Source organism: Argiope bruennichi, chromosome 8 (genome assembly GCF_947563725.1).
Source record: "Argiope bruennichi chromosome 8, qqArgBrue1.1, whole genome shotgun sequence".
NCBI classification, from domain to species: domain Eukaryota; kingdom Metazoa; phylum Arthropoda; class Arachnida; order Araneae; family Araneidae; genus Argiope; species Argiope bruennichi.
Window position 1 is genome coordinate 59701435 of NC_079158.1, and position 25040 is coordinate 59726474.

The 25040-nt window shown below is 27.4% G+C and overlaps 1 protein-coding gene across 3 annotated transcripts in view; it reads left to right on the forward strand.

Annotated features, from left to right (window-relative positions):
- Positions 1-25040, forward strand: part of LOC129981000 (histone-lysine N-methyltransferase SETDB1-like) — a 111315-nt gene that overhangs the window by 48488 nt on the left and 37787 nt on the right. For all 3 annotated transcript variants that reach the window (XM_056091575.1, XM_056091574.1, XM_056091576.1), the window contains 11 exons: positions 3828-4028; positions 9423-9495; positions 9602-9666; positions 10517-10539; positions 10668-10765; positions 10852-11072; positions 11243-11321; positions 15278-15351; positions 18723-18796; positions 18890-18948; positions 23005-23125. In XM_056091575.1, coding sequence (XP_055947550.1) covers positions 3828-4028; positions 9423-9495; positions 9602-9666; positions 10517-10539; positions 10668-10765; positions 10852-11072; positions 11243-11321; positions 15278-15351; positions 18723-18796; positions 18890-18948; positions 23005-23125 — 1088 coding nt within the window. The remainder of the gene's footprint in view (positions 1-3827; positions 4029-9422; positions 9496-9601; positions 9667-10516; positions 10540-10667; positions 10766-10851; positions 11073-11242; positions 11322-15277; positions 15352-18722; positions 18797-18889; positions 18949-23004; positions 23126-25040) is intronic.

Genomic DNA, 25040 nt, shown 5'->3' on the forward strand with positions numbered 1-25040 from the left:
TTTGTTGTAATGAAATTCAAATTGTTTTTGATGTTTCATCAAATTTTTCATTCGCACATTTTTTTTTCTTTTTGTTTAAATAATTTTTAAAAAATCGTTATTTTAAAACATTCGTTTCAAAAGTTGAAATTAGCTTTTATTTATGTTATGTTCTTGGGTTGGTATTTTTTTCTATAAATTACATTATGTAAAAATTGTTACACATAGAATGGTTATGCTACTAACCTGAAGACAATGCACGAATTACGCCAGAAATTCATCAATCAATGCTTCCGACAAGAAATTTTTAATTTATGGAATTTTTTAATCTTAAGCCTAAATTTCGAATTTCAATTTATACTTTCAAAAGTGCCTTGTTTATATATTTTCGGATATCATTTATTAAAAATTTTTTTAATGGGTGTTTATTAGGCTTATAATTTTATCATCAGATATAATATCTCTATCTCATTTTTGGATGAAATCCGTCAACGGTTTTTCTATCCATCTCTTTCTGTTTATTTAAATGCGGTAGCAGTATGTCGATACATGAAATTTGTTATGTAGTTCCATCACAAAAACTGTATAACACGATCAAATTTCTAATTTGATTATCAAAGAAGAGTTCAAAAAACACATTCGGATTTTCTTCATTAAGTTTGAAAATTGTACGCGCCATATTGTTCAAGTATACGAAGAAGTCGAGCGGTGAACGCTTCTGCTGGTATATCCGTATTTGTGATCATCAGAGTTCGATATTGAAACAAAAAATGTTTTAAAATTGCAATCGATGAGCAAAATTAATCATCAGATCTATTGTAACATATTTTGGTTATTGTCTAGATATCTGACGTTACACAAAATGGCGCACTTGGCGACTAATAAAATAAATTTTTCGCCAAACCAATTCTGCGAGAGATAAGCAAGTGAAGTGAAAACATTTTGAAGCAATGGAATAAAATATATTAATTCTATTTATTATTAATATAAAACTTACCATTATTCATAAAATATTTCATCTTGAGCAACTTCGACTTAATAAACTTGGCATTTCTGTGAAGGATTAACACGATTGCGTTTACTGTTGGGTTTGGATTATTTTGTATTGTGGCGCCATCTGTTAACGAAATAACGAGTAAGAAATGGTTTCTTGTTAATTATGAAATTGTGAAAATGTTTTCTAATTCTTCTGCACGCTTGTTTTATTTCCTAATTAGTGCTATTGTTTCCATTAAATTTTAATCTTCATATGATCTTACTTCATTTATTCTTGAATTTAAAAATGATTAAATTTTATGGGAAATTTTATTTAATGTAAATAATAACTATATTTTTTCAAATTTTTTCTTAAAACTGGTTATTTAAAATCAAAAGTCGGGGAAAAATTATTGATGACTCGAATTTTTTAATCAACAGATTTAATTAGCTTATGCATGTGATATTATGTAAAGGCTGTAGATTTTCTATGATGTATTAAACTCATCACTTTTTAACATCGGCGGAACAAGTGTTCGGTTATATACAAACGATATTAAAAAAAGTAATTTAATTTTGAGAAAGTATTTTTATCCATGCATTATAGGTTATAATGGTACAATTCGGTTTAATTTCGACCAAAAAGCATCAAGAAAGAATTTCGCCACATCATAAAAAATATACTCAAGTGCATTATTATTTATTATGAAAAATTTTGAGCGTGCGAATAACATGCATTAAAATCGCCAAATTTGCGAACTTTTTTCTTGGCGCGTTTTGGTCGCTATTACAACTGAGTAGTGCTGTTATAATGATGTTAATTTTCAATTGTTGTCTTTTTAAATAAAGATAATGAATTCCATTAGAATTAACAAAGGTGGATCTCGAGTTATAGTAAACAAAATCTATTTTTTTCCTTTAGCTGGAGTTATTATCACTGTAGATTACAGTAGATAAAAAAAATTAAGCACAGACATCAAAACTTTTCTTTTATATAGTTTATTATTACAGAATTTTTATATTTCACGTTCATTCTTCGCAAGAGCAATTGGCATTTTGTTAAATGATTACGAGCATTTATCAATTTAAATTTTCTACAAATATTAAAAAACTCTCATAAACTTTTGCAATAATATTAGTAAGAACCATAAATACCTAAGGAATGTTTATATGGTGTCTACTTTATACAATTTTCTCACTGAAGCTGTTAAAAATGCTGAGAAATTTTCTCATTTTTACTTATGCACAGAAGATTGTCATAATAAAATTTTATGCATTTGTAGGGTTTTATATAAAATGTAATCCAACCATTGTGGAAATTCCCATTTATCTTGACTGACTTTTAAGTTACTCTCTTAATAAGAATCTGAAACAAACTGTGTATATAAAGATATTCTTATTGTTATTCTTACTGATAAAAGAGCCTATTTTATACAGCTAGGTTTGTATAGTATTCATTCTGCAAGGGTGAGAAAATCACATTAATTGTTTTTTCATAAATAGAAATAATAAAAATTAACTTTAATGTTAAAAGATTACTATGGATCTTTTAATTTGGCAGCTATGTGTACTATCGTAACCATTCTTGGATAATTACTATTAAATGAAGATGTGTTTTCTTACTTTAAGGAAATCTCTCATAATTCTTCATATATTTGTTATGAAATCCAGGTTGGTTAGCATAGTAGTCACTAAGGAAATTATAACTTAAATGATATGATCAGATCAAGATTATTTCAGGGAAACCATTTTGCATATTTAAGATTAAAGTGGATTATGGACCTGGAAGAAATAATAAGTAGATGCAATTACATTATCTCAATATAATTATTGGAAGTTAAATTGCATATCAAGCAAGCAGAACATGATATGCAATATCTTCCATGCAGTAATTCATATGTTTTTTAGAAATCGGCAACAGATTACATTTACTTAAAATAGTCATATTAAAGCTACTTAGAAAATTTGTTTCATAATTTATAATAAAAAAAATTTATCCTTTTTAAAGTTAAATCAGTGAGTAACAATGTGGTTAGAGATAATTACTGCCAAAAAAATTATAACGGTAAAACATGGATATTTTTATGGAAAAAAAATTTGAGAATATTGTAAAAAGTCGAGATATAGCTTAAAAAAAGGAGCAACAACATGTTAGACAATACCTAGAGATATTTAATGAGAACTTTTTAACAAATCAACTTTTTCAGTCTACTTTACTGGGCATGTAATACTCTAAAGAGAATGCACCTAATACTGCAAAATATGCGAATTTTCTCTTTTCATTGTTTATTCACTCAGCTATTTTGTCTCCTTCATTCTTATTTAAATACCTTCATTTGTTTTTGGAATGTTTTATTTTGTATCAATAGAGAATCCATTATTGACTTGATGTTTATAGAATCCATGTTGTTTGATATGGAATTATAAATTCTATAAATGACTAAGATCTATATTGCCAGTTTAAATATAAGGCAGTTTAATACATGTATAAAAATATAATATTTAGATATATAATTTTTGGGCATATGGGTTTAATATTTAATAGGCACATTTTATAGTTAGCTTTTGTTCTAATGAAAGAGATTTAGCAAATTGGTATTGGCATAAGAAAATTTTATATTCCAACTACCTACTTGCAAGATATTTTCGGCAGCTATTAGGTCTTCATTTCATTAGAATCAAATAACCAAATTTGTCAAATTATTGCTTGAGAAAAAAGTTGATTATGGCTGTCTTGTGTTTTAATGGTGAAATTTTGTTATATATTTCTATTATCTGGAAATTGCAAGTTCAGTCATCAGAAACTTAAAAAGTAATCAATTTAATACTATTTTAAAATAGCAGATCAGAGTATGGTTATTTTTGTTTTGCAGCTCCTTCCTTGTCAAATTGTGAAGAGGTGAAAAAAAAAGCAAATAATGTATATGAAAAATTAACAACTGGAGTGCACTCTGCCAATGATTCAGCTGCTAAGTTTGATGGACTTATGAATAGTTGCAAAACTTTAGTTTTGTTTGAAGCAAAAAATCATAGCAACATAAGTAAACTTTCTGACATTACAAAGAAAGCTGAAGGTAAGTATTATTATTATTATTATTTTAATTCTTAAACATGCCAATAAAACCATTGTAATTCTGTCTTGTATTTGTGTCTTCGGTAATTTCAAATAGCCTAGAATTCCATTTGATATTGTCTTAAGAAAATAATTTTGGTAACAGATCGTCAGTGATTAAAAAAAAAAGAATTTTTCTATCTGATTTTCGCTTTTAAATATAACTAAAGAGTTGCACCTGCTATTCACTCAGCTTACTACTCCCCATTAATCATGTTGTGATTCATTTGGAATCATTACATGATCCCAGTTCACTTCACTCACTCATCATATCCATATGCATTTCAGCAAGTATTTTAAGAAATTATTAATACAGTCATTGTTAAAAGTAAATTTAAAGTATTTCAAACTGATGGAACTGTTAATATTAATTTTTAATTGCTTATTGAAAATTAAATCGCTGATTTCTAAGATTAAAATTTTCTGGTAACACAGAAATATATTTGTAGTTGTTAGGAAATAAAAATATATTATTCTAAGATGTTTAAAAATTAAAATTGTTTTCTTAAATCTGAAATCAACCATTTAAAATTTCTTGGGACACACAGTTGACTTCTAGATGAGTGACAACAGACACTGGATAAAAATCTTTAGTCTATAGTTGTCTCTGACTAAAAGTAGAATTTCACAGCATCAGATAATTTTTTTCAAAGGTTTTCAACTATATTCCTATAGTTCAGTAAGTTCACTCTATATATAAAAATGCATCTATTATGTTCATCCCTACTGGATCTTCTTACGAATGATTCATCAGCAGTTCTATTTCCTCAAACTTCTTTTGTTTTCATTGATTTCGATTTATAATGAAAACTGCCTGACTGAAATTCATTTTTTTTTCATATAATCTAGCTCTAAAATTGATTTAAAAAAAAATTTTTTTTTTATGCTGAGGCAAACCTGTAAACAGTCCATGCATGTAAGCCGTTACATTCTGATGATTAATAAATTGGAGGTGAATTAAAATCCCTTTAAGCATTTTACATATAGAGATTTTGATACTTAGTTCAATACATAAAAAAAATCTCATATTTAAAACTTTTCTTTATTTTCAATATTTAAATAATGTATTATTAACTCTTTAATTATTGGCTATTCCATTATGAACTGATGATATAAAAGAATCTTACACATTTTGGTTCATTTGGATATATGTATTTTTGCTAAAATTTCAATTAAATATTTTCTTCATATATTTACTTATATTCTGCTGATATGCAGTAACATTGATATTAAAATATTATTCCACATTCAAAATGTTATTTGAATGTAACGTCATATAGGATGATGAGGCCATTATGATTGATTTGCTTGTTGTAAGGGCAGTGGCATCTTTCCAACTAGGTAGCTTCTGTGGTGGTAACTTCATAAGCCAGATAACAACCTCCGGAAAGGAGTGTATTTTTTGTCTAGTGGCTTTGTTACTCGGCTATGAACCCTAACGTTGCGAGTTCGAACCTCAAACTTGCACATTGGTGACTCTGGTTCTGAACAACAGCATCCTTCGTTCAGCTGTCGTAGCCCCATCTACCGGCAGCAACCACTCACACATGCTCGCCATCGCCTGCCATAACGCTTGGCGCGATAACAACATTCGTCGCTCGCCATAACTGCCGCGATAAACTCCACTGACTCACCGGTGGGGGAGTATTGTGGTGGTAACTTCATAAGCCAGATAACAACCTCCAGAAAGGAGTGTACACTTTTGTCTAGTGGCATTGTTACTCGACTATGAACCCTAACGTTGCGAGTTTGAACCTCAAACTTGCATACTTACTTAAGTCATTGGGCTGAGGAATCGGGCTGCTTAGAAATTAATAAATATATTATTATGATTACTTTATAAATCCATATAAAAAATGAAAAATAATTAATTGTAAATATTAGAATAATATTTTACTATTATTGGTCAGGCTCCTATTTTATTCAGTGCATTTTCATTTTTAGTACAGACAACCAAGTATTTACTTAAATATTATTTTACTACTTAGTTGTAAATTATAATAAACAAATAAATTATATGCAAATACGTGTATGTATTGATAATCGCATACCAACAATTAATCCTCAATTAATCAAACAAACAAAGATCTATTGAATGAATTCTTTTGGCATTAGAGGATAATGGTCTTTGTTGCCAAAAATCTTATTCTCATTCCATTTCAATCAATCAAAATAAACATAGAAAGCAGGCAAGCAAGTAGGCCTGTAGGCAATTAGTTCTTATGGAATTAAAATTGGTACTTATTTATTTTTATGACCCCCAGGTTTACTTGACGATTTCAGAGTACAAAGACATTGTTCAGTTCCTTTCTACATAATTCATTGGCAATATTTCTCAGTTGCTTGGCAATAAAAATAGGGTGGGGGGCTAAAAATATGTAAGTAGTATAAAATTATATTGGTCATTTGCATGCTCTTCGTACTACAATTTGATAATGACATGACATTAATGTGCAAGCATTTATATACATTTTCAGAAATTTATGAAAGTAAAAGAAATAATATTTAATATCCCTGACAAGTTTGTAAGACTTACTATCCATATGCTGAATAAAACCATGCAGAGAATTAAAATGCGGGAGATTTTTCTGAAGCAATGGAAATTACAATGTTGTTGGGTGATTCGCTGGCATGTCTATCTTCAACATAGCAGAAAAAATTATTTGTGAATCAAAAATCAACACCGGAGGAAACATATTCTTTTTATCTGTACAAATCTTTGCATAGATATAGACATCATTGCAAGAACACCTTCTGATCTGAAACAGGCATTTCTGGTCCTGGAAAAAATAAGTAAAATGCACCTTATTAAAAACCAGGAAAAAACTAAATACATGCAATGCACAATGGTAACAGACTTTGCCACTCACCTGCAAATAGGTACTTATAAATTTAAGAAAGTTGATAACTTTATATATCTGGGCTGTGAGATTAATATTAATAATAATATCAGACCTGAAGTACAGAGGAGAGTTAAAGCTGTCAATAGATGCTCTCACGGATTAAAGAAATATTTAAAATCAAATGTAATTAAAAGAAAAACAATGTTATTAATTTTATAAATGTCTAGTCAGACCTATATTTACATACTCTTCAGAAATCTGGACTATGATACAAAAAGATGAAAATGTCTTTGGTATCTTTGTGTGGCAGATACTAAGAGCTATTTTTGGAGGAATACAAGTTGATGGCATTTGACACAGACACTCAAATTTAGAACTTTACTATTCCTACAAGGAATCTGACTTCGTGAAATACATAAAAATCCAAAGGATTAAATGGGCTGGCCACATTATTAGAATTAACAGGGAGCATATAATGCATAAAATATTCCTGACCAAACCCACTGGAACAAGAACTAGTGACCGACCCAACCTCAGATGGGATGATTGCCTGGGAGGGGACTTGGCTACTTTAAGAGTGATTAACTGGAAGACTATGGCTAAGAAAAGAGAGAGGCCTGGAAGAAAATTCTTGAGAAGGCCAGGATCCACACGGGACTGCCGTGCCATTGAGGGAGGAAGGAAAAGAAATAATTCTAAAATAAATCAAAAACATTTTGATTAAAGTAAAAATTTGTTGAAATGTGATCAATTTTATTTTTATTGCCATTAGTATATAATAAATTTACCAGTTTATTGAAAGATTGATCTTATAATGCATCCTATTGCCTAGAGTTGCAAATTGCCTTAATCTGCCACTGAATTCTAGAACCATATATTCAAGAATGAAATGCTTTCATATTTAAAATACTTGCCAAAAATTTAGAAATACTTAAATACTCAATATTAACAATAACATATCTTATTTCTTCATTTCATACTTTCTTGTTATATGTAAACCTCAACATTCAACTGCTAACAACTAAAATATATTGCCAAGATGGAGGTGAAATCTCTTTTTTCATGAAAATTATAATTGCAACCCTGGTGTATTCCGAAGGTTGTTAAGTAAGCCTAAAGGGTATTGTTGTTATAGATTATTGTTTTATAACAAATTTTCAATTATTTAGTTTTATCTTCTCTAAAGACATTTTTATGAACTCTGTTTCAATACTGAAGAATGATGAAAATTTAGGCAGCCCTTTATGTAGCTTTTTTTAAAGCATTTTTAGGGGGGGATTTGTTTTTCTACAATAATTTCTGAAAATTTTACTGCACAAAAATGAATTTTCAAGTATTTTAATATAGAAAATTGTATTTTTAATTTTATCAATTTAATAATAGTAGGGGTTTTTGATACATTTTGGCAATTATCATGAAATTCAAACTTTTTTCATAGTTTTATCAAATATTTAATCGCAGGATTTTCTTCCATTGTGGAAAGCTAAAAAAATGATTGTTTAGTATCAATTTACAAGACACATAAAAAAGAAGTGAAATTATAATATCAGAAAGTTTTGAGATTAGACGATTTGTACAATTATGTTTTTGCTTGCACTATTATTTTATGGGGAACTGTCTTTATTAGAAAGATTAATTACCCAATTAATAGAATTTAAGTGAGATAATTAAAATAACATGACTTTATTGTTAGACTGTTTGGTGTATCATGAATATAAACTAATATGTAAGCAATTTTTCTGAAATTATATATATATATATATATATATATATGATATTTTAAACTCTTAATTTAAATTTAATTAATTTCCAAAATTTTATCTTAATTTAGCTTATAGTAAGTTCATTCTTTTATTTCTTGATCCAATTCCACTTTCTCTACTTAATTAATTCAGGAGAAGCTTTATAAAATTGCTGAATCGGCTAAATGCCAACACATTCTCAAACACTCAGGCGTGAAGGGATAGAAAACTATCCAGTAAGCACATTCTTTTTAAAAGATCCCTGTGTTTCTTTTACACATGTGATTGATATGTGTCAGAAATCCCCATCAGAATCTTATTAATATATTAGCACTATGGAGAAATATTTTCCCTTAAGATATAAGACGGGGGATAATTTATTTCGCGCTTCTTCCCGATGGATTAAAAACAATTTAACAATGTGAAATGTCTCATCTATGTCTTCAAACAAAATAATGCTTACACGCACACACACACACACGTGTGTGTGTGTATTCCTTGTGAACTAACTAAGTGCCTAAGGTGACTAATTTTTAATAAAATTATGATTACTTAGAGATCTGCATTTTCATCCTCCAAAATATATTGATACAAATTTAGTCAGCAATGCGTCTTGTAAAGCATCAACACAATACAGACATGTATTCTCCTTTAATATTAATAAAGGTAATTGTCTGAATTTTATGAAGTGAGTATTTCTATAATTTTGGTTTGTATTATGCCATTTTATTATTAGTATTTTTATTTATTATTGATATTTTTGTTTTCTAGAACTTCTTAAAGAAAACCAGAGATTCTGCAAAAGATATCGATATTTTCTTGAAACAAAATCCTTTCTATTCACGTATGTATTTTTCATAATTATTTTAATTTTTTAATAGATATAAATGTATAGATATTTTAAGTTGTACATTAAAGGATAACATACTAAATTTGTTTCTCTTTTGCAGTACTCCTCTAAATACTATAAAAACCCATCCTGAGTTTCACAAAATAAGTATTTCACTAAATGCAGGTAAGTAAAATGGTTTCTTAAATGTACTATATTCTTAAAAAAATTATTTACAATTAAAATTGTTGCAGAGCTTTCAAATATATGTCTAGATGTAGCTTGCTTTTTCTGTATTATTCATTAATTTAATTGAATTTTGATGATTGGATTTAAATTTTTTATTTTAAAACTTAGGTAATTTAATTTCTTATAATAAATGATAAGCTTTAATATTTGTTTTTGATGATAAAATTACTTAATCAATAAATTGCTATGTTAAAAATGCTAATGGGGAATCTAATAATTTTGTTGTATTAACATATGAGAAAAATAACCAGACATTAATCATTATATGTTATAAATATTTTGCCATTGATATTTCATCACATCATAGATCAATATAATAAGAAATAGTTCAACTGTTATTATTTAGTTAATGACTATGATATGATGTATTAAAGTTCCTCAAAAATATTAAATATCTAGAATTTTAGAATAATATGATTGATATGTGTTTTAAAATTACAATTAATTTTTTCTTATATTATTTTTGTTCAAGTAATAAGTTAGTCAATGTAAAAATTTCTAATATATAAATATGTTTTGTGTTTGACCAATTTACTCTGTAAAATTTCTGGGAAATATATGTTAACTTTCAAATAAAAGCTAACTTTCAAATAAAAGCTAACTTTCAATAAAAGCTAACTTAAATTTTTAAAAAATATAAATTTTCCTTTCAATTTCCTTTAAAGATTATATTTATTACTATAACTTCGACATATTCAGACATTGTTGTAATATTTATTTTTTAATGATTACTTTTCCTACTATATTTCTTGTTTTTCTTAAGAATTTTATTTTTATTTCTTTATAGCTGCAACTGATTGGTCAGTCAGTGTAAGTATGAAGATTTTTTCTTCTATTTATGTATTAATGATTTGTTTTCTGCAATACATTTTCCTTTTTTTTTTCTTTATTCATTTTTACTTTAGGCTTATTGTTGATAATATGACTTTTTTTTTTAGCCAATACAAGAGGTATTAAACAATGACGGGTTGGAAGTACTTACAGTACTGCCTCCTACAAAATCTAAATTGCCCCCAGCTGGAGTCGTAAAAAGAAAGCAAGTGAATTAAAAAAATTTTTTTTTCAAAAATATATATATTTCTGTTTTAACAGTTTGTTTTAATATCTGCAAATTTTCATTAGGGAATTATTACCTGGAACAGAAGTTTGGGTAATGAAGTCAAATCTTCTCGATGTGTTTGTTCAAGGAACAATTTTATCATCATGCGAAGCTGATAATAAGAAATGGTATAAAGTACGCTTTGATGAAACTAAAACCATTGCAAATAAACTTTATACAGCTAAACAACTAGCATATAGAACGAACCCAGACGTCATTTTGCCTGTCGGAACACGTATAGCTGGTGAGTGGATGTATTTGCTATTTTATTGCTGATTGATCATTTTTTTTTTTAATATACTATCTGTTTATATCTTTTTTTTTCAAGAATTATTTTTTCATCAATAATTTACTTATGCATATTAATATTTGATTAATTAACTATGCATATTATAATTTGAATTTTGTTATCAGCTCGTTATTCAGATGGGGAGGAAGCTAGGATATATGCTGGTATTGTTGCTGAGCCACCCAAAGTTACTAACCAAGAAAGGTTGGTGATTTTGCATTCATAACTTAAAATTCTTTTTCTCTTATTAGCCCATTCAGGGGCAGTGGTCACAAAAGAGGACAGAAATTTTAAAATTTTCTATAAAAAAAAATTATTGGCTTTGAAATCCCAAAAATTGCTGGAAAATAGCATTTTGTCTTTTTTTAATAAATAAATGGCAGCATGAGTAATTTTTGTTTCTTTTATGGCATTAATTTTATGTTAAAAATACCCTGATTTTTTTTGCCTCAAATTTGGGAGTTTTTTTTTTTTTTTTTTTACCTTTTTAAGAAATGAAATTTTATTAAAATCAATCAACTATTTTCACACAATATCCGTGAAATTTTAAATCATAATTTTATTTCATCTTCAAAGTAATTTAAGAATGAACTAAATTAGTTGATTCACTGGTGTCTTCTTTTGAGGACATTAACTATCTTGGACGTCTGTTTCTTCATTTGCCTCTCTTCTGCGCCACTGTCTCTCTTCATGTGAAAGGTGTGATTTGATATTTTGCAGAGAAGGATGTAATGCTAATTCAGGAGGGAAGGGGGGATTTGTTTATTTATTTTTAGATTTAGGAAAAAGAAACCCATGTTTTTGAAGCTAGAAAACATTTCACATTCATGATTTGCTTTTGTTCTAGACTGTTACTTATGTTGCACCATCATTTTCTGCTTGATTTTTTTCTGTAAATATTTAGTTTTATGCAGCCATAAATTTTTATTTAACCCTTTTTTTATAATTATTATTATTGTATTGAGCATGTAAAAATAGTGCATCAAAAGATTTAAAAAAATGTTAAAAAAACAAAAACATATGCCCATTAAGTTTCCGCCTCGAAGTGTCCGCGTTTTATGATACTGTTCAGTATCATAAAATTTGCACAAAACACAAACAATGTGCAAAACAATATTTTTCTATTATGTGTTAGGTGAAAAGACTTCCACATGCAATCATGCCAAACAATAAGTTATTTTTAATTTGGTTTTTTATTTGATATTTTGCAGTTTATTAATTTAAAAAAATGTAATTTTAAATATTTATTTTTAGTGTTTTGATTGGGTAATTTTTATTCTTGGTTGAATTATATATTGTAGTTTGTTATTATAATTTTTATTAAATTGTTATGTTCTTATATTTTAATTATTTATATTTATAAGATTTGATTTAGAATTTTTGTAGTAAATATGCTATATTTTGTATATCTAATACTTTAAATGTTTCAAACTACCTATAACAGAAATAAAACTATCTATAAACCTAAAATATTTATAATTACTGCTGTTGTCATAAGGAATCTATGCAATTATTTCGAAAGATTTTCTTGCACAGAGATTGCTCTAGATGGGCGGTGTGTGTCCTTGTATGAGGACATCACCCCCTGCAAAAGGAGGCAAGTTAAAATTATTATTTGACTGCAAAATCCATGTGTATACAACCTATTAATCACATTGATTGTGTTGTTTCATTATATTTCAAAAATTTTATGACTCATGCTGGAAAGGGTTAAGTACAGGACTTAGTCAACTTTTCCCATTCATCACTCTTAAAATCTAAATAATTTTTTTAAAATCTTGTTTTGAGCCGAATTTTCTTTTTTATAATTAAAGTGTGCATTATGTGATAGAGAGTAAAAAGGTATTATCAGTTTTAGTTATGTTGAAGACGAATCTGTCTTTCTGGCATCATTTTTAAATATCAGTTTCTTGCACATGTTGAAGACTGGCAAAAAAGGGTCTTGAACTCATGGTTTCTTTAATTGATAAGTATTGTAAGGTGTTCAAGTAATGATAAATGCAAGAATTTCTTAGATCTATACAGGGTGTCACAAAAATCTTGACCGCAGCTTTTATTTCTGAAATATTGCTCATAGGCATATATTGTAAATTACCAAGTTGCATAAAAAAAGGTGCAAAATGTTATGAAATTGATTAAAATTTTCAGGGAATTAAGCTTTAAAAAATACAAAATTTAAATTTTTATACAGATCCCGTACAAAAAATTCCCAATGAGTAGAATGAGCCCCATCCTTTAATAAGGTCATGTACAAAATTTCAGAATTTTATCATGAAAATTCTCTAAGATATGTTAAAAACAAAGTTGGAGAAGGATCAATCACAAATTAAAATGCAAATGTTTACGTCTTCAGTACAGATGATGCTACGCAGGAATGCATCATAAGAAAATTAAATATGCTTCATATCTTTAGTTTTGAAAAAAAAAAGAAAAAAAAAGTTAAAATTTTATCATGAATTACAGAATATTATAACTTAAAAATAGAACAGTCAATGAACTTGTAAAAAATCTTATGTAATCTTTCATTAAAGCAATCTTTCCTTATGTAATATTTCCTTTAAGTGTTATTTCTACCATTTTTAATACTTTTTTGAACCAATAAATAGTAAAATTATTATTTATTTGTTCCATTACTAGTAATAGCCGCTAAATATTATTAACTGAGTGCTTGAAATTAGTTTGATCTTCAAATGAGATAAATTACTGCTGTTTACCTCTTGTTTTCCTTATTTTTATTATTTAAACCTTTCATTTCTTGGGAAGCAAAATAAACTTTTACTTGCACATTCTATATACTTTAAAAATGTTTTATGAGTTTTAATAAACTAATTCGCTATTTGAAGATTAACTCTTGTGGCACACTAACCTTTAAATTCTAAATTCAAACAAAAAAATTAGTTTTATGTAATCTATTTTGGCTTAAACGATTATGCTAGTTAAATTTTGTAAAGATTGTACTCATTTTCATTCTTTGAATGTTCTATGAGCTGAAACATCTACACTAGAGCCCTGAAAAGTGTAATTAAGTAAGCATTGCAGTGAAGCTTTTGCTTTCGAATAAGAAACACTACTCTATAACTGTGTAGCAAATTTAATATGATCCAAGATGCACCATAAAGTGGCATGCTCAGATTCTGTATTTGAGGGCAATGTTTGAAATATTTTTATGCTTCAGAAAAGCTTAAGTTATTTATCTGTGCAATTTTCAATACAATTCAAAATAAAAAATGTACAGTTATTATAGCTTATTTTTTATTTTAAATAGTTAGCATTTAAATATATATAGCAGGGTCGGGCATTTTAAAATTCTACTGACCCATAATATGAATTGAAGTGATTTTTTACAAAAAAAAGGAAAAGAACAGTAAATGAAGATGCAGGTGTTCTCTTTCCGTTATAGCTTACTTCCACGTAAAATGATCAGTGTTCCAACTGGTGAAACACCAAATTTTATCAAATTATCATATGTATGCTTTCTTTTTAAAAAGAATATATAGAAGAAATAGTTTAGAATAGAGCCATAAAAATAAAATTGAATTTATTTTTACACCAACAATTATTTTTTTGTTAGAAAAAAATTAACAACATTCCTGAAAAAATACGCTTTTACATACATAGCACACACTATACTGAAAATTATGTATCTATTTGATTTAAATTGTTATTTATTATAAAAATATTAAAATGAATCCTAAAGTATTTTTTTTTTTCATTTATAATTGATTTTAACGATTTTAGAAGCGAGCGAAAGTAGGTGTTCCATAGTGGAACACTTCTGTTTGAAGTGACCTTTAATTACTATTTCATATCATGAATGGCAAAAGAACAGCCTTTTTTTTGATTATCTTGTACCATTGCCTTACTTTCTTTGTTTTTCTCTTTCAAGTTTCTTTACAAAAATTTCTTGAAATTCATTCATTCATTTTATTTACTGATATTTACTTAAAATCTTTTAAATTTTTTATTGTATTGTTTTCAGTTTTGTTGTATACATGTATTTATTTATATTTACAGAACATAAGTTAATTTAAATATTTAACTTATGTGCAAAAAACTCATTCTTCCTTTTATTTTGCTAATTTTTTTTAAATACTGCTTTTGAAATAAAAAAAAATCTTTTTCTCATAAGACATTATTTTAAAATGTATAATTATTTTCAGGTATCTTATATTTTTTGATGATGGATATGCTCAGTATATTGATAATAAGGACATTTATGTTGTATGTTACCAAAGTAAGTTATACTCAATGTTTTCAATGTTTATTTCTCAACGTTTTCATGTTTTCTCCATTTTTTCATCTGTTATGAATTCCTGTTTTTAATTTAGCTGAATGGTGCTAATATTTAACCCTTTCCGGGGTGGTAATCGCAAAAAAGGACTCGAATTTTAGAATTTTTTTTTATAAAAAAACTTTATGGCTTTAAATTTCCAAAATAAGTACATTCAGAATAAATAGTATGGATAAATAGGATTTAGTCTCTTTTTTAAGAAATAGATGACAGCATGAGCAATTTTTGTTTTTTTTTCCAAATTTTTTTTTCCAGTTCAGATTTTTTTGCGTCAAATTTGCGAATTTATTTTACCTCTTTAAGAAATGAAATTTTATCAAAATCAATTACCCATTTACCTATAATTTCCATGAAATTTTAAATTTTAATTTTGTTTAATCTCCAAATTAATTTAAGAATGAACGAAACTGGCTGATTCACAGGTGCCCTTATTTGAGGACACCGCCCATCTAGGGCGCCTGTTTCTTCACTCGTCTATCTTCACGCAGGGGTGTTTGTGCTCCGGGGAAACCCCGGAATTCCGGGAATTTTGAACTTCGATACCCGGAAATTCCGGGGATCGTCGTTCAAAAGGAAGTAGGAATAATAATGAATTATTTATTTTGATCTGGGTAATTTTGTTTGCTTTGAAAGCAGAAAACGCAAGGTCAGTGTGTATGGTGAAAACTTTTCCTTTCTTTCTCCAAAGGCAGTGATAATGCGTGAAAAGGGGGAAAAAACTTCTTTTTTGTTCTTTCCTTATTGCGAGTTATGACTCATTCCCCCGCTTCTCGGACATTCTCTTCTGGATTCTTTTCGGCAAGTAGGCGCGGCAGAAAAAAAAGGGGGAGACTTCGCGACCAGATGTGCGATCACGTGACTCTGGGTTCAAAGGTCTTATCTCTCCTGGCGTGGCGCCAATAAGTAGAGAAGGGGGATTTTTCGCCGTATTAGCTATTTGTCATTGATCGCTTCGCAACTTTTTTTTCTCCGCTGTGTAAAATTTTCGTTTCATTTATTGATGCACGTGTAAATTTTTCGTTTCTCTTATTGAAATATTTTTTTATTTATGTACGCAAGAGAATTTCACTTTGAAATTTCAGCATATGAAACAGAAATTACCCCTTAAAAATTCATATCTAATTAGTTTTACAGCATTAGATCCAGAGCTAAGAGGTAAAACCAGTACAATATTAGCTTTTGAAAAATTATCATGTCCCATATTTTTAGTGATAATGAAAAGTCAAAAGTAGAAGCTGAAATAAGGTTATACCAGAGTGATATTGATATCACCAAAGAAATGCTCTACACATCTGATGAAAGTGGAAATCAAGTCAAGTGTACAATTGATAAATATTGGTCTAAAGTTTTTAATTTAAAAGATGATTTCACAAATGATTATAAGTATCCTACATTGGCTAAATTGGTCAAAGCCTGCCTTAGCTGCTTCCATGGCCCATTAGTGGAAAGTGCATTCAACTTAATGGATACACTTGTCACTGACTATAGAACCTCTCTTAAGATTGATTCCCTAGATGCAGTGCAGACTATTAAATATGATTTAATGGCTTCTAAAGAAACCTCATGTGAAAAATATGGCTCAAAAAATCCAATGACTGATCCAATTCACAAAGATCTCTTACTGAATATGAACAGAAGTTGGAAAACATATCAAGAGGACTTAAAAACATGTATTTCAGATGAGTCACCTATAAAAGTCTCTGAAAAACCTTCTACATTAGCAGAAAAGCAAACTGCTTCTACCTCTGCATGTGCAGTTCTCGAAGAAATTTCTTCAACTGTAAATGAGGAAAATAAAAGTCAATCTTCCTGCAATTATGAAGTTCACCACAAAAGAAAGACAAGCCCACAAACATCAGAAAATTAAAAAAAGCAGCAGAAATTAGATAATTTTTTTTAAAGAATTAATTCAGGTAATTTAAAATATTTGCATAAAATGTAGTAGTTTATATGTTTGAAAATTTATGGTTATTAATTTTGCAAAAAAAGTAATTCATTGAACTTTTATAATTAGGTCATTCAATATTTCATAATTGTAATTTTTCATTTCTCCCCCCCCCCTTCTCGAAACTCCAAAATGCCGGTAGTAAGTCCGTAAAAGTTTCAGGGGATTTTTTGGGGTTCCACAAACACCCCTGTTCACGTGAAAGGTGTAATTTGATATTTTGCAGAGAATTATGTGATGTTGATTCAATGTTCAGGAGGAAGTTTAACATATGCCTATCAAGTGTCTCCCTCGAAAATATTAGCTGTGCAGTATCAAAAACATGTGCACAAAACAATCATATCCCATTATGTGTTAGAGGAAAAGACACTTCCACATGCTTTGAGAAATTTCTTGCCAAATAATAATTATTTTTAGTTTTTTTCATTTGATATTTTTAATTCATCTATTAACATTTAATTAATAAAATTTAATTGTAAATATTTATTTTTAGCATTTTAATTAGATAATTTTTATTCTTAATTGAATTAAATATATAATTTGTAATTATAATTTGCATTAAATTGTAATATTAATTTTTACTTATTTATACTTATAAAATTTAGTTTAGAATTTTTGTAATAAATATATTATGTTTTGCATTATTAGAATTTTAAATGTTTCAAATTACCTAGAACATGAATAAAAGTGTCTATAAACCTAAAAATATTCATAGTTACTCTTTTTGTCTTTACGTAATTACATCGAAAGATTCTTTTACACAGAGGTGCTTTAGGTGGATGGTGTCTTCACATGAGGACGCCACCCCCTGTTTAAGGAGGCAAGTTAAAAAAAAATTTTTGACTGCATAATTCATGTCTAAACAACCTATTAATGATATTGTTTGTTTTTTTTAATTCAAAAATTTTAATGATCCACACCGGGAAGGGTTTAGCTTAAGAAATTCAAAATATAAATATTCCTTCAATGTTTGAATCTTATTTAATTAGAAAATTTTCTTAAAGAAGTTATTTCAGAGGATTTTTTAAAAATTTGTTTTGTTAAGTACTCATAATTATTAATGTGATGAAAATCCGTTTTATTATTGTTAGTTGGAAAAATTAGACTGGTAATACTATTTTTATACATGAATTTTCTGTTTCATGGACCAAATAATTTTTTTTTTTTCAGTTTGAGTTTTATTTATGGGGTTTTAATATTAATGATCCATACATTTTAAATGCTAATCAATATGAAATCTTATTTTTTTTCTTATTGAGTTATGATCTATTGTTGCATTGTATTATTTTTGGGATTTTCTAATAACATCTTTAAAATAATATGATTATTGGAGAAATATTTTTCATTATGCATAATTGTACAATTACAGGCATAGATGTTGCTGATGATGTGCATGAAAACATCAGTGAATTCATCAGAACTTATTTACAAAAATATCCTGAGGTATATTTATATTTCACAATTTTGATTTTATCTACTTTTTAAAAACTTATTTTACAAATTTATTTTTTTAATAATTATTAATTATTTTTATAGCGTCCAATGGTTAAATTACAGAAGAATGAAATCACCAAAACAGAATTTGACCGTAAATGGTAAATTATATACTTTTAAAGATATTATTATTAAATATAATTATATACTTTTTAAAATATTGGTTTTTATTTGACGAGTCTTATCTGGACTGGCTGTAATTACTTTAAGAAAATTTCAATTATAATTAATGACATTAAATTACTAGCTGTTTCGGGAGATCAGCTTGTTCAACCTTATAATTTAATTTTTAAAGCTATTACGTAATTAATATGGCATGCATTTATTAAAATTTTCTAACCATTTGAATCAATTTAAGAATATGAATAAGATTAATATTGCATATCAATTAAATTGAAATTATCATGGGCACAAATCAAAAGTATATATTTTAATAAATAGAAATCTTATTTCAGAATTATTATCCAAAGAAAGTAATTTTTTTTTCATCTTAATTTTACAATTGGTGAAAGATTATAATTCAGTATTTTGATGGGCGAGTTTGAATTTCATTACAATATTAAATGCATTGTAAATTAAAGTTTGTAATTAAATTTAAATTTTGTAAAAGTAAAGAAAAATGTTGAGCAGAGATGAAATTGATATTATTAAAGAGGTATTTTTTGAGTTTTCAAGTAATAATAATAATAAAATGTGTGATAAATAGTTTTAAATGATATGTCATCTATTTTCATTAGTAGGTCATAATGATTTTTTATCTATTGATGGTTAACTCTATCTTTGAACTCCAGTAAACTTTCTGTTTAACATTTGTTTCTTCATTTTTTATCTTCTTTCCTGTAATTTAATGAAGTTTTTGGCATGGCAACCAGCATTCATAATAATTATTGAAGTGTTCAATTATATGCATTTGTAAAAATGCTGAATGGGGCAATCTGAAACATTTGTATTTTGATTTATTTACATTTCACTGTTGCCGTTCTGATATAAGCAATAAGACTGATTTCTTTGCTATTTACTTTAGTGTTTTAAATACATATATAGATGTTTCGAAAAGTTTTATATTCAAGATAAGAAGGGACAATCACAAGTCTGTATTATATAGTATTATAAAATTTGGAAAATATTGAAACCACAATATTGAAATATTGTGGTGGTTTCAATATACAATATTAAAACCACCAGTATTGTGCCATAATTTTTTAGTATTAAACAAATTAATTGTTATAAATGCCCCCTTAATTAGTTCTAATTACTAATTAGATTATGAAAGAAATATAAAAAAAATCATGTATTTTTTAATTTAAACTAAATGTTCTTTATTTCAGTTTTGTATTTACCTTGTGATACAAATTTAGGGCCTTTTGCTAGTGGTATTTTATCCAAGGGACCAGCTAAGTATCGAAATATGAATGCTAATTGTGTGTTTGGCTCTATAGGAGTCTCATGCTTTTTACATCTAATTTTGGACTGTCCTTTTAATTTAATAACCCTTTTTTACATTTTTGAATTAAGCATGTAATTTGAAGTGGAGAAGTAATTTGAAGAGAAGATGACCATTTTACTTATAACAAGATTTATAAAATTATATTATATTATTATTTTAAATTATAGATATTAGATTTAAAAGTAAAGCTTTTAAATATTTGGGATTTAAGGAAAACATCTATTTACTTTTTTTAGTGTATGAAAATTAAAATTTAATATTAAGAAAAAGAGGGACGAAGAATTAAAAAAAATATATTCAAAAATTTTTTAAATCTATTTTCATATTTAATTTTGAATATTCTTTTGCTTTTCTTTATTTGCTTTCCTTTTCTTTTCTTTCATGAATTCATTTTATTTAAAATGAATAAGGAGAATCACATTAAAACAGCATTTGTTTTTAACATGTAACTGAAAAGGTGAAAATTTATGGCTTTACTGAGGAGGTACAATCTATGACTGCACTTTTTCGAAATTTAAAATAACATTTTATAATAAAATTATTACAGATTCTACCTCTATATTCTGTAATTATTTATTACTATGAAATGTTTTTTAAAAATTTTTCTGAAATACATAATAGCATTGCAAAATTAAATATTTTATGACATGCATTTTTCTTTCTTGCAGAATCTATACTGTCACTAATGTTAATCTAGAAAAAAACATCCTTTTTTTAAATTATTTATTTTCCATTATTTTTATGTATCAGAAAGATAACATAATGTAATAAGTGTCGATTTTAAAAAGAAATTATAGTAGGGATTTGTAGAGATTACTTATTTGACGTGGAAATGTTTGTTTTAATTTTTCTCTACATATATAAAATAGTTTCTGAATCTTTTGAGCATGCAGAGTTTTAGACATATTTGTACAAATATGCAGGTTTTTTTTTTTTTTTTTTTTTGATGGATAAAAAATGTATGTTTTCCTATGCTTTAAACTTGTGAAGTTTGCCTTTTATCAATCTGCCATGCACAATTCTTAGTTTAATTTTAGATTTTCAATACTTCTTATTTTTTGGCAAGAATAATTCTCTTACAATGGCTTTTAAAAACTTTTTTCTATTTACAACAGATTATAGGATAACTTTGACTCAAAATATATGAATTTAGAATGCTTGTAGCTATTAATCAATAACCTTTAGAAAATAGTAATAAACCAGCGTCTTGTTCTTGTTATACAAATATGCTTCACAACACATAGATGATGGCTTGAAGCAATTTTTTAAAAAATATTTTTGTATGCTAATGGAGATTCTTCAGTTTCTTGCTAATTTTCTACTTCTACAAATGCAGATATTTTAGAATTAGTCAAATATAAATTTCAATTTTTTTTGTTTTTAAAAACAAACCCTCTCTACATTTATCTTTATCATTGAGGTCCCTTCCTACTTTACTACTTTGACTTTTTACATCTTGAGCAAAGATCAGAAATAGTGGTTCTTTGAATTCATCTCTAGGTGTCATTCTCCTAAGCTTTAACAATATTGGAACATTATCAAGGAAAATAAATATCAGGAATATATAAAAAAAGGTGGCATCAAAACTTCTTGAAAATGCTGAATCTATGCAACTCAACTGAATATATAGAGTAGGAATGGTATCAAAGACATCTTCAGTGTTGTCTTACCATACCTCCTCATTTAAGGAATAAATCAATTCAAAGAAACAATATCGCGATTCCAAAAAATGTGTCTGGATTGTCTAACAATTTCAAGTAAAATATATAAAATAAAATTGAATTGAATACACTATTGTATTGATAAATACAAAACTGTTGACATCACTATGTTGATAAACTTAGATTTTACAATATAATTTTTATAATATAGTTTAACGTAAAATTTTCAGTATTAACTTCACAATATTGTGCAGTATTCCACATTGAATGAAGAAATATTCCAGTTGATTTTTCTGGAATAAAATTTCAAATTTAAGGGAGCCATGGTGACCTGATGGTAAGATGGTTTTGGAAATGGAGGGCTTCAGGTTCGAGGCTTGACTCCACCGAAGAATTGGTGTCTAAGCTTGTCTGGTGCATGTTAAATCCATTGGAGCCAAACATCCTCCCACTGGTGTGATGTGGCATGGAAGTTTGTAGAGGGGGTGCCAGCTCAGGTGTTGTCTTTGTCATCCGATCGTGGTTCAAAATTTCGAGACCCATCTCAAAGTAAACCCTACTGCTGCTTTGAAACGGGAAGTTAGTATATCGAAACTAAACTAAACTCAAATTAAAGGAATTATTAATTTAAAACTAATATCTTTGGTCTGAATTTTAAGACAACAATGCTTTTTATAGATTTCAGTGATATTTGAATAGTATTGCAGATTGTTGAACATTGTTGATATGCTATCAGTATACACAATATATTTCAGTGTTTCTCCAAACGTACAATATTGTGATGCAACTATGGTTAGGAATAGAAATAGGGAAGGACTCATTCACCCAAGATAAGATGCTTGTTCTTTTTAATTTAAATCAAGTGGCTGGAGCATTAAAGATTCTTACAATATATCGCAAATTATGATACTGAAAATATGTAAAAATGAAATATATGTCATTTATCATTTTTTGAGCCAACTTTTTAGAATGTATCTTTAGTTTTATTGCCTTTGGTATTTATTATTTTAGATCCATGATTAATTGTCTGATGTTATTACTTTTTACAGGTGGGATACTAAAGTCGTGGATGTTGATGCTAGTATGGTCAAAATGCTTTTTATAGCAACAAATCGCACAGAATGGATATATAGGGGATCTACTAGATTAAAGCTTTTGTATAATGAGCTTGTAAGTATAACAGTTCATGTAAAAAAATTTTCTTTTAAAATTTAATAATAGTTTGGAAAATTTAATTTATATGTATGATGAGGAAAGCCAGGATACGCAGCGTCATGAACAGGGCTTAGTTTTCAGAAAAGTTCCTTTAAAAAGTACTTAATTTTCTCATAAAGAACGAAGAATAATACCTTCCCACAAGTTGAATATGATAATTCGAAAATGATGGTTGTAAAAGCTGTTTACCAGATATATCAAAAGAGAAAACCAAAAAAAAAAAAAAAAAAAAAAGAGCAAATTTGAAGAAGGAATACAGGGGTTGCAGTACATATTAAGATAACACTTAATAATTCCTTTTCTTTTTTTCTTTTCTATTCGTCTTTCTTTTTCTTTTTTGCTTCATTTTTCTTCATTGCTATTTATTAAAATAATTAAATAGTTATTCGAAAGGGGCAGTACAAAATAAATATTTGCTGTACTTATTGTGCATTTCTATATCTATTTTTAATGTTTTAGATATTGAAGAATTTATTTAAGTTATGCTTGGTAAATGTGTATTTAAACTTTTGTATCAATGTTTGTGTTTTGTTAAAGAAGAAAATGCAGATTGGTCTGTTCAACAGAACAGTAATATATTCGATCATCGTTCACATTAATATGTCATTTTGAAGAAATCACAAGTATTCAACTGTACTATATTAAATTGTAATTAATTGCGATATGTAATTACGTTAGTCAATTGCCAAAATCTAGCACTGTGAAATTTTAAGTTGAAACCTTTAATTTTCAATGATTGCGATATCTTCTGTGGTGTTTTTTTAATGTTCCCATCAATTCAAAAATTTTAATTGTTGGACCAATTTTGCCAAGTTTGTTTTGACAACGAGGAAAAAACTACTGTATCTGGTACTTAAAATTAAAAAAAAAAATTAAAAACAAGTTCAATTTTTTTTATTTTTTAGGGTTTTTTTGTTATTTTTTTAAAGATTTTTTGACATTTTATATTGATTTTTTTTTCTTTTCATAACTCATACAATTTTTTTTCAATGAAATCTCTTTTAATATATAAAAGTTTATCCTGAGTAACGCCTAGCATAAAGCCATTGAAATTCAGATCATGAAATAAGAAAAGTTATTTTGGCCGGATAAATACATTGGATGGAAAAAGGGCTAAGAAAGGATTTTCAAAATTTTAATTTGAAGATTTATGAAAAAATAGAAACGGAATTTTAACATGTTTTCATCAAAGCAACAAAACATACGAATGCACGCAAATTATTTTACAAAACTCATTAATATTACATTTTTAAAAAGTTTAAAAAGAAATATGGCATAAATATTGTAGCATTTCAATGATAAAAATTTTGTTTGAATAAATGTATTTTTGTCATGTGAGAACATGATATTGTTTTAGTTTGAGGTTTTGGAAGTCACAAAATGCATAGGTAGAAAATGGGTGACACCACTTTTTAGGTATCATTTTTTCGCTTTTAGGGTTTTTAGAAAATGATGAAGTTGTCATATTTGGCAACTTATCTCCAACAAAAATTTACAACTTGGCGCTAATGTCCGCCATGTACCCGATTCTCCTGTCTGGCTAATAAAGGGCAGGGTCATAAAAAGTTATTGCCTGAAGAAACACAGACAACTAAATGGAAATGAACTTGAAATAGCAAGGAGAGGTATTGATAGTTATAAATTTTTTCAGCTGACAGAAAAAGTTTGAAGCTCGAACGATTTTGAGATGGGGGAGGGGGGGCATCATTTTCTAAATAGTAATGCATGCATAATCTGATAGTCATGTGATTGTTTAAAACCAATTTAAACTGGTTTTTCTTGAAAAAAAAAAAAAAAAAAAAAAAACTCTGGCCATGTTGGATTGATATGACATGACTTAAAAAAAATAGTGTTCTCCTATGATAACTTG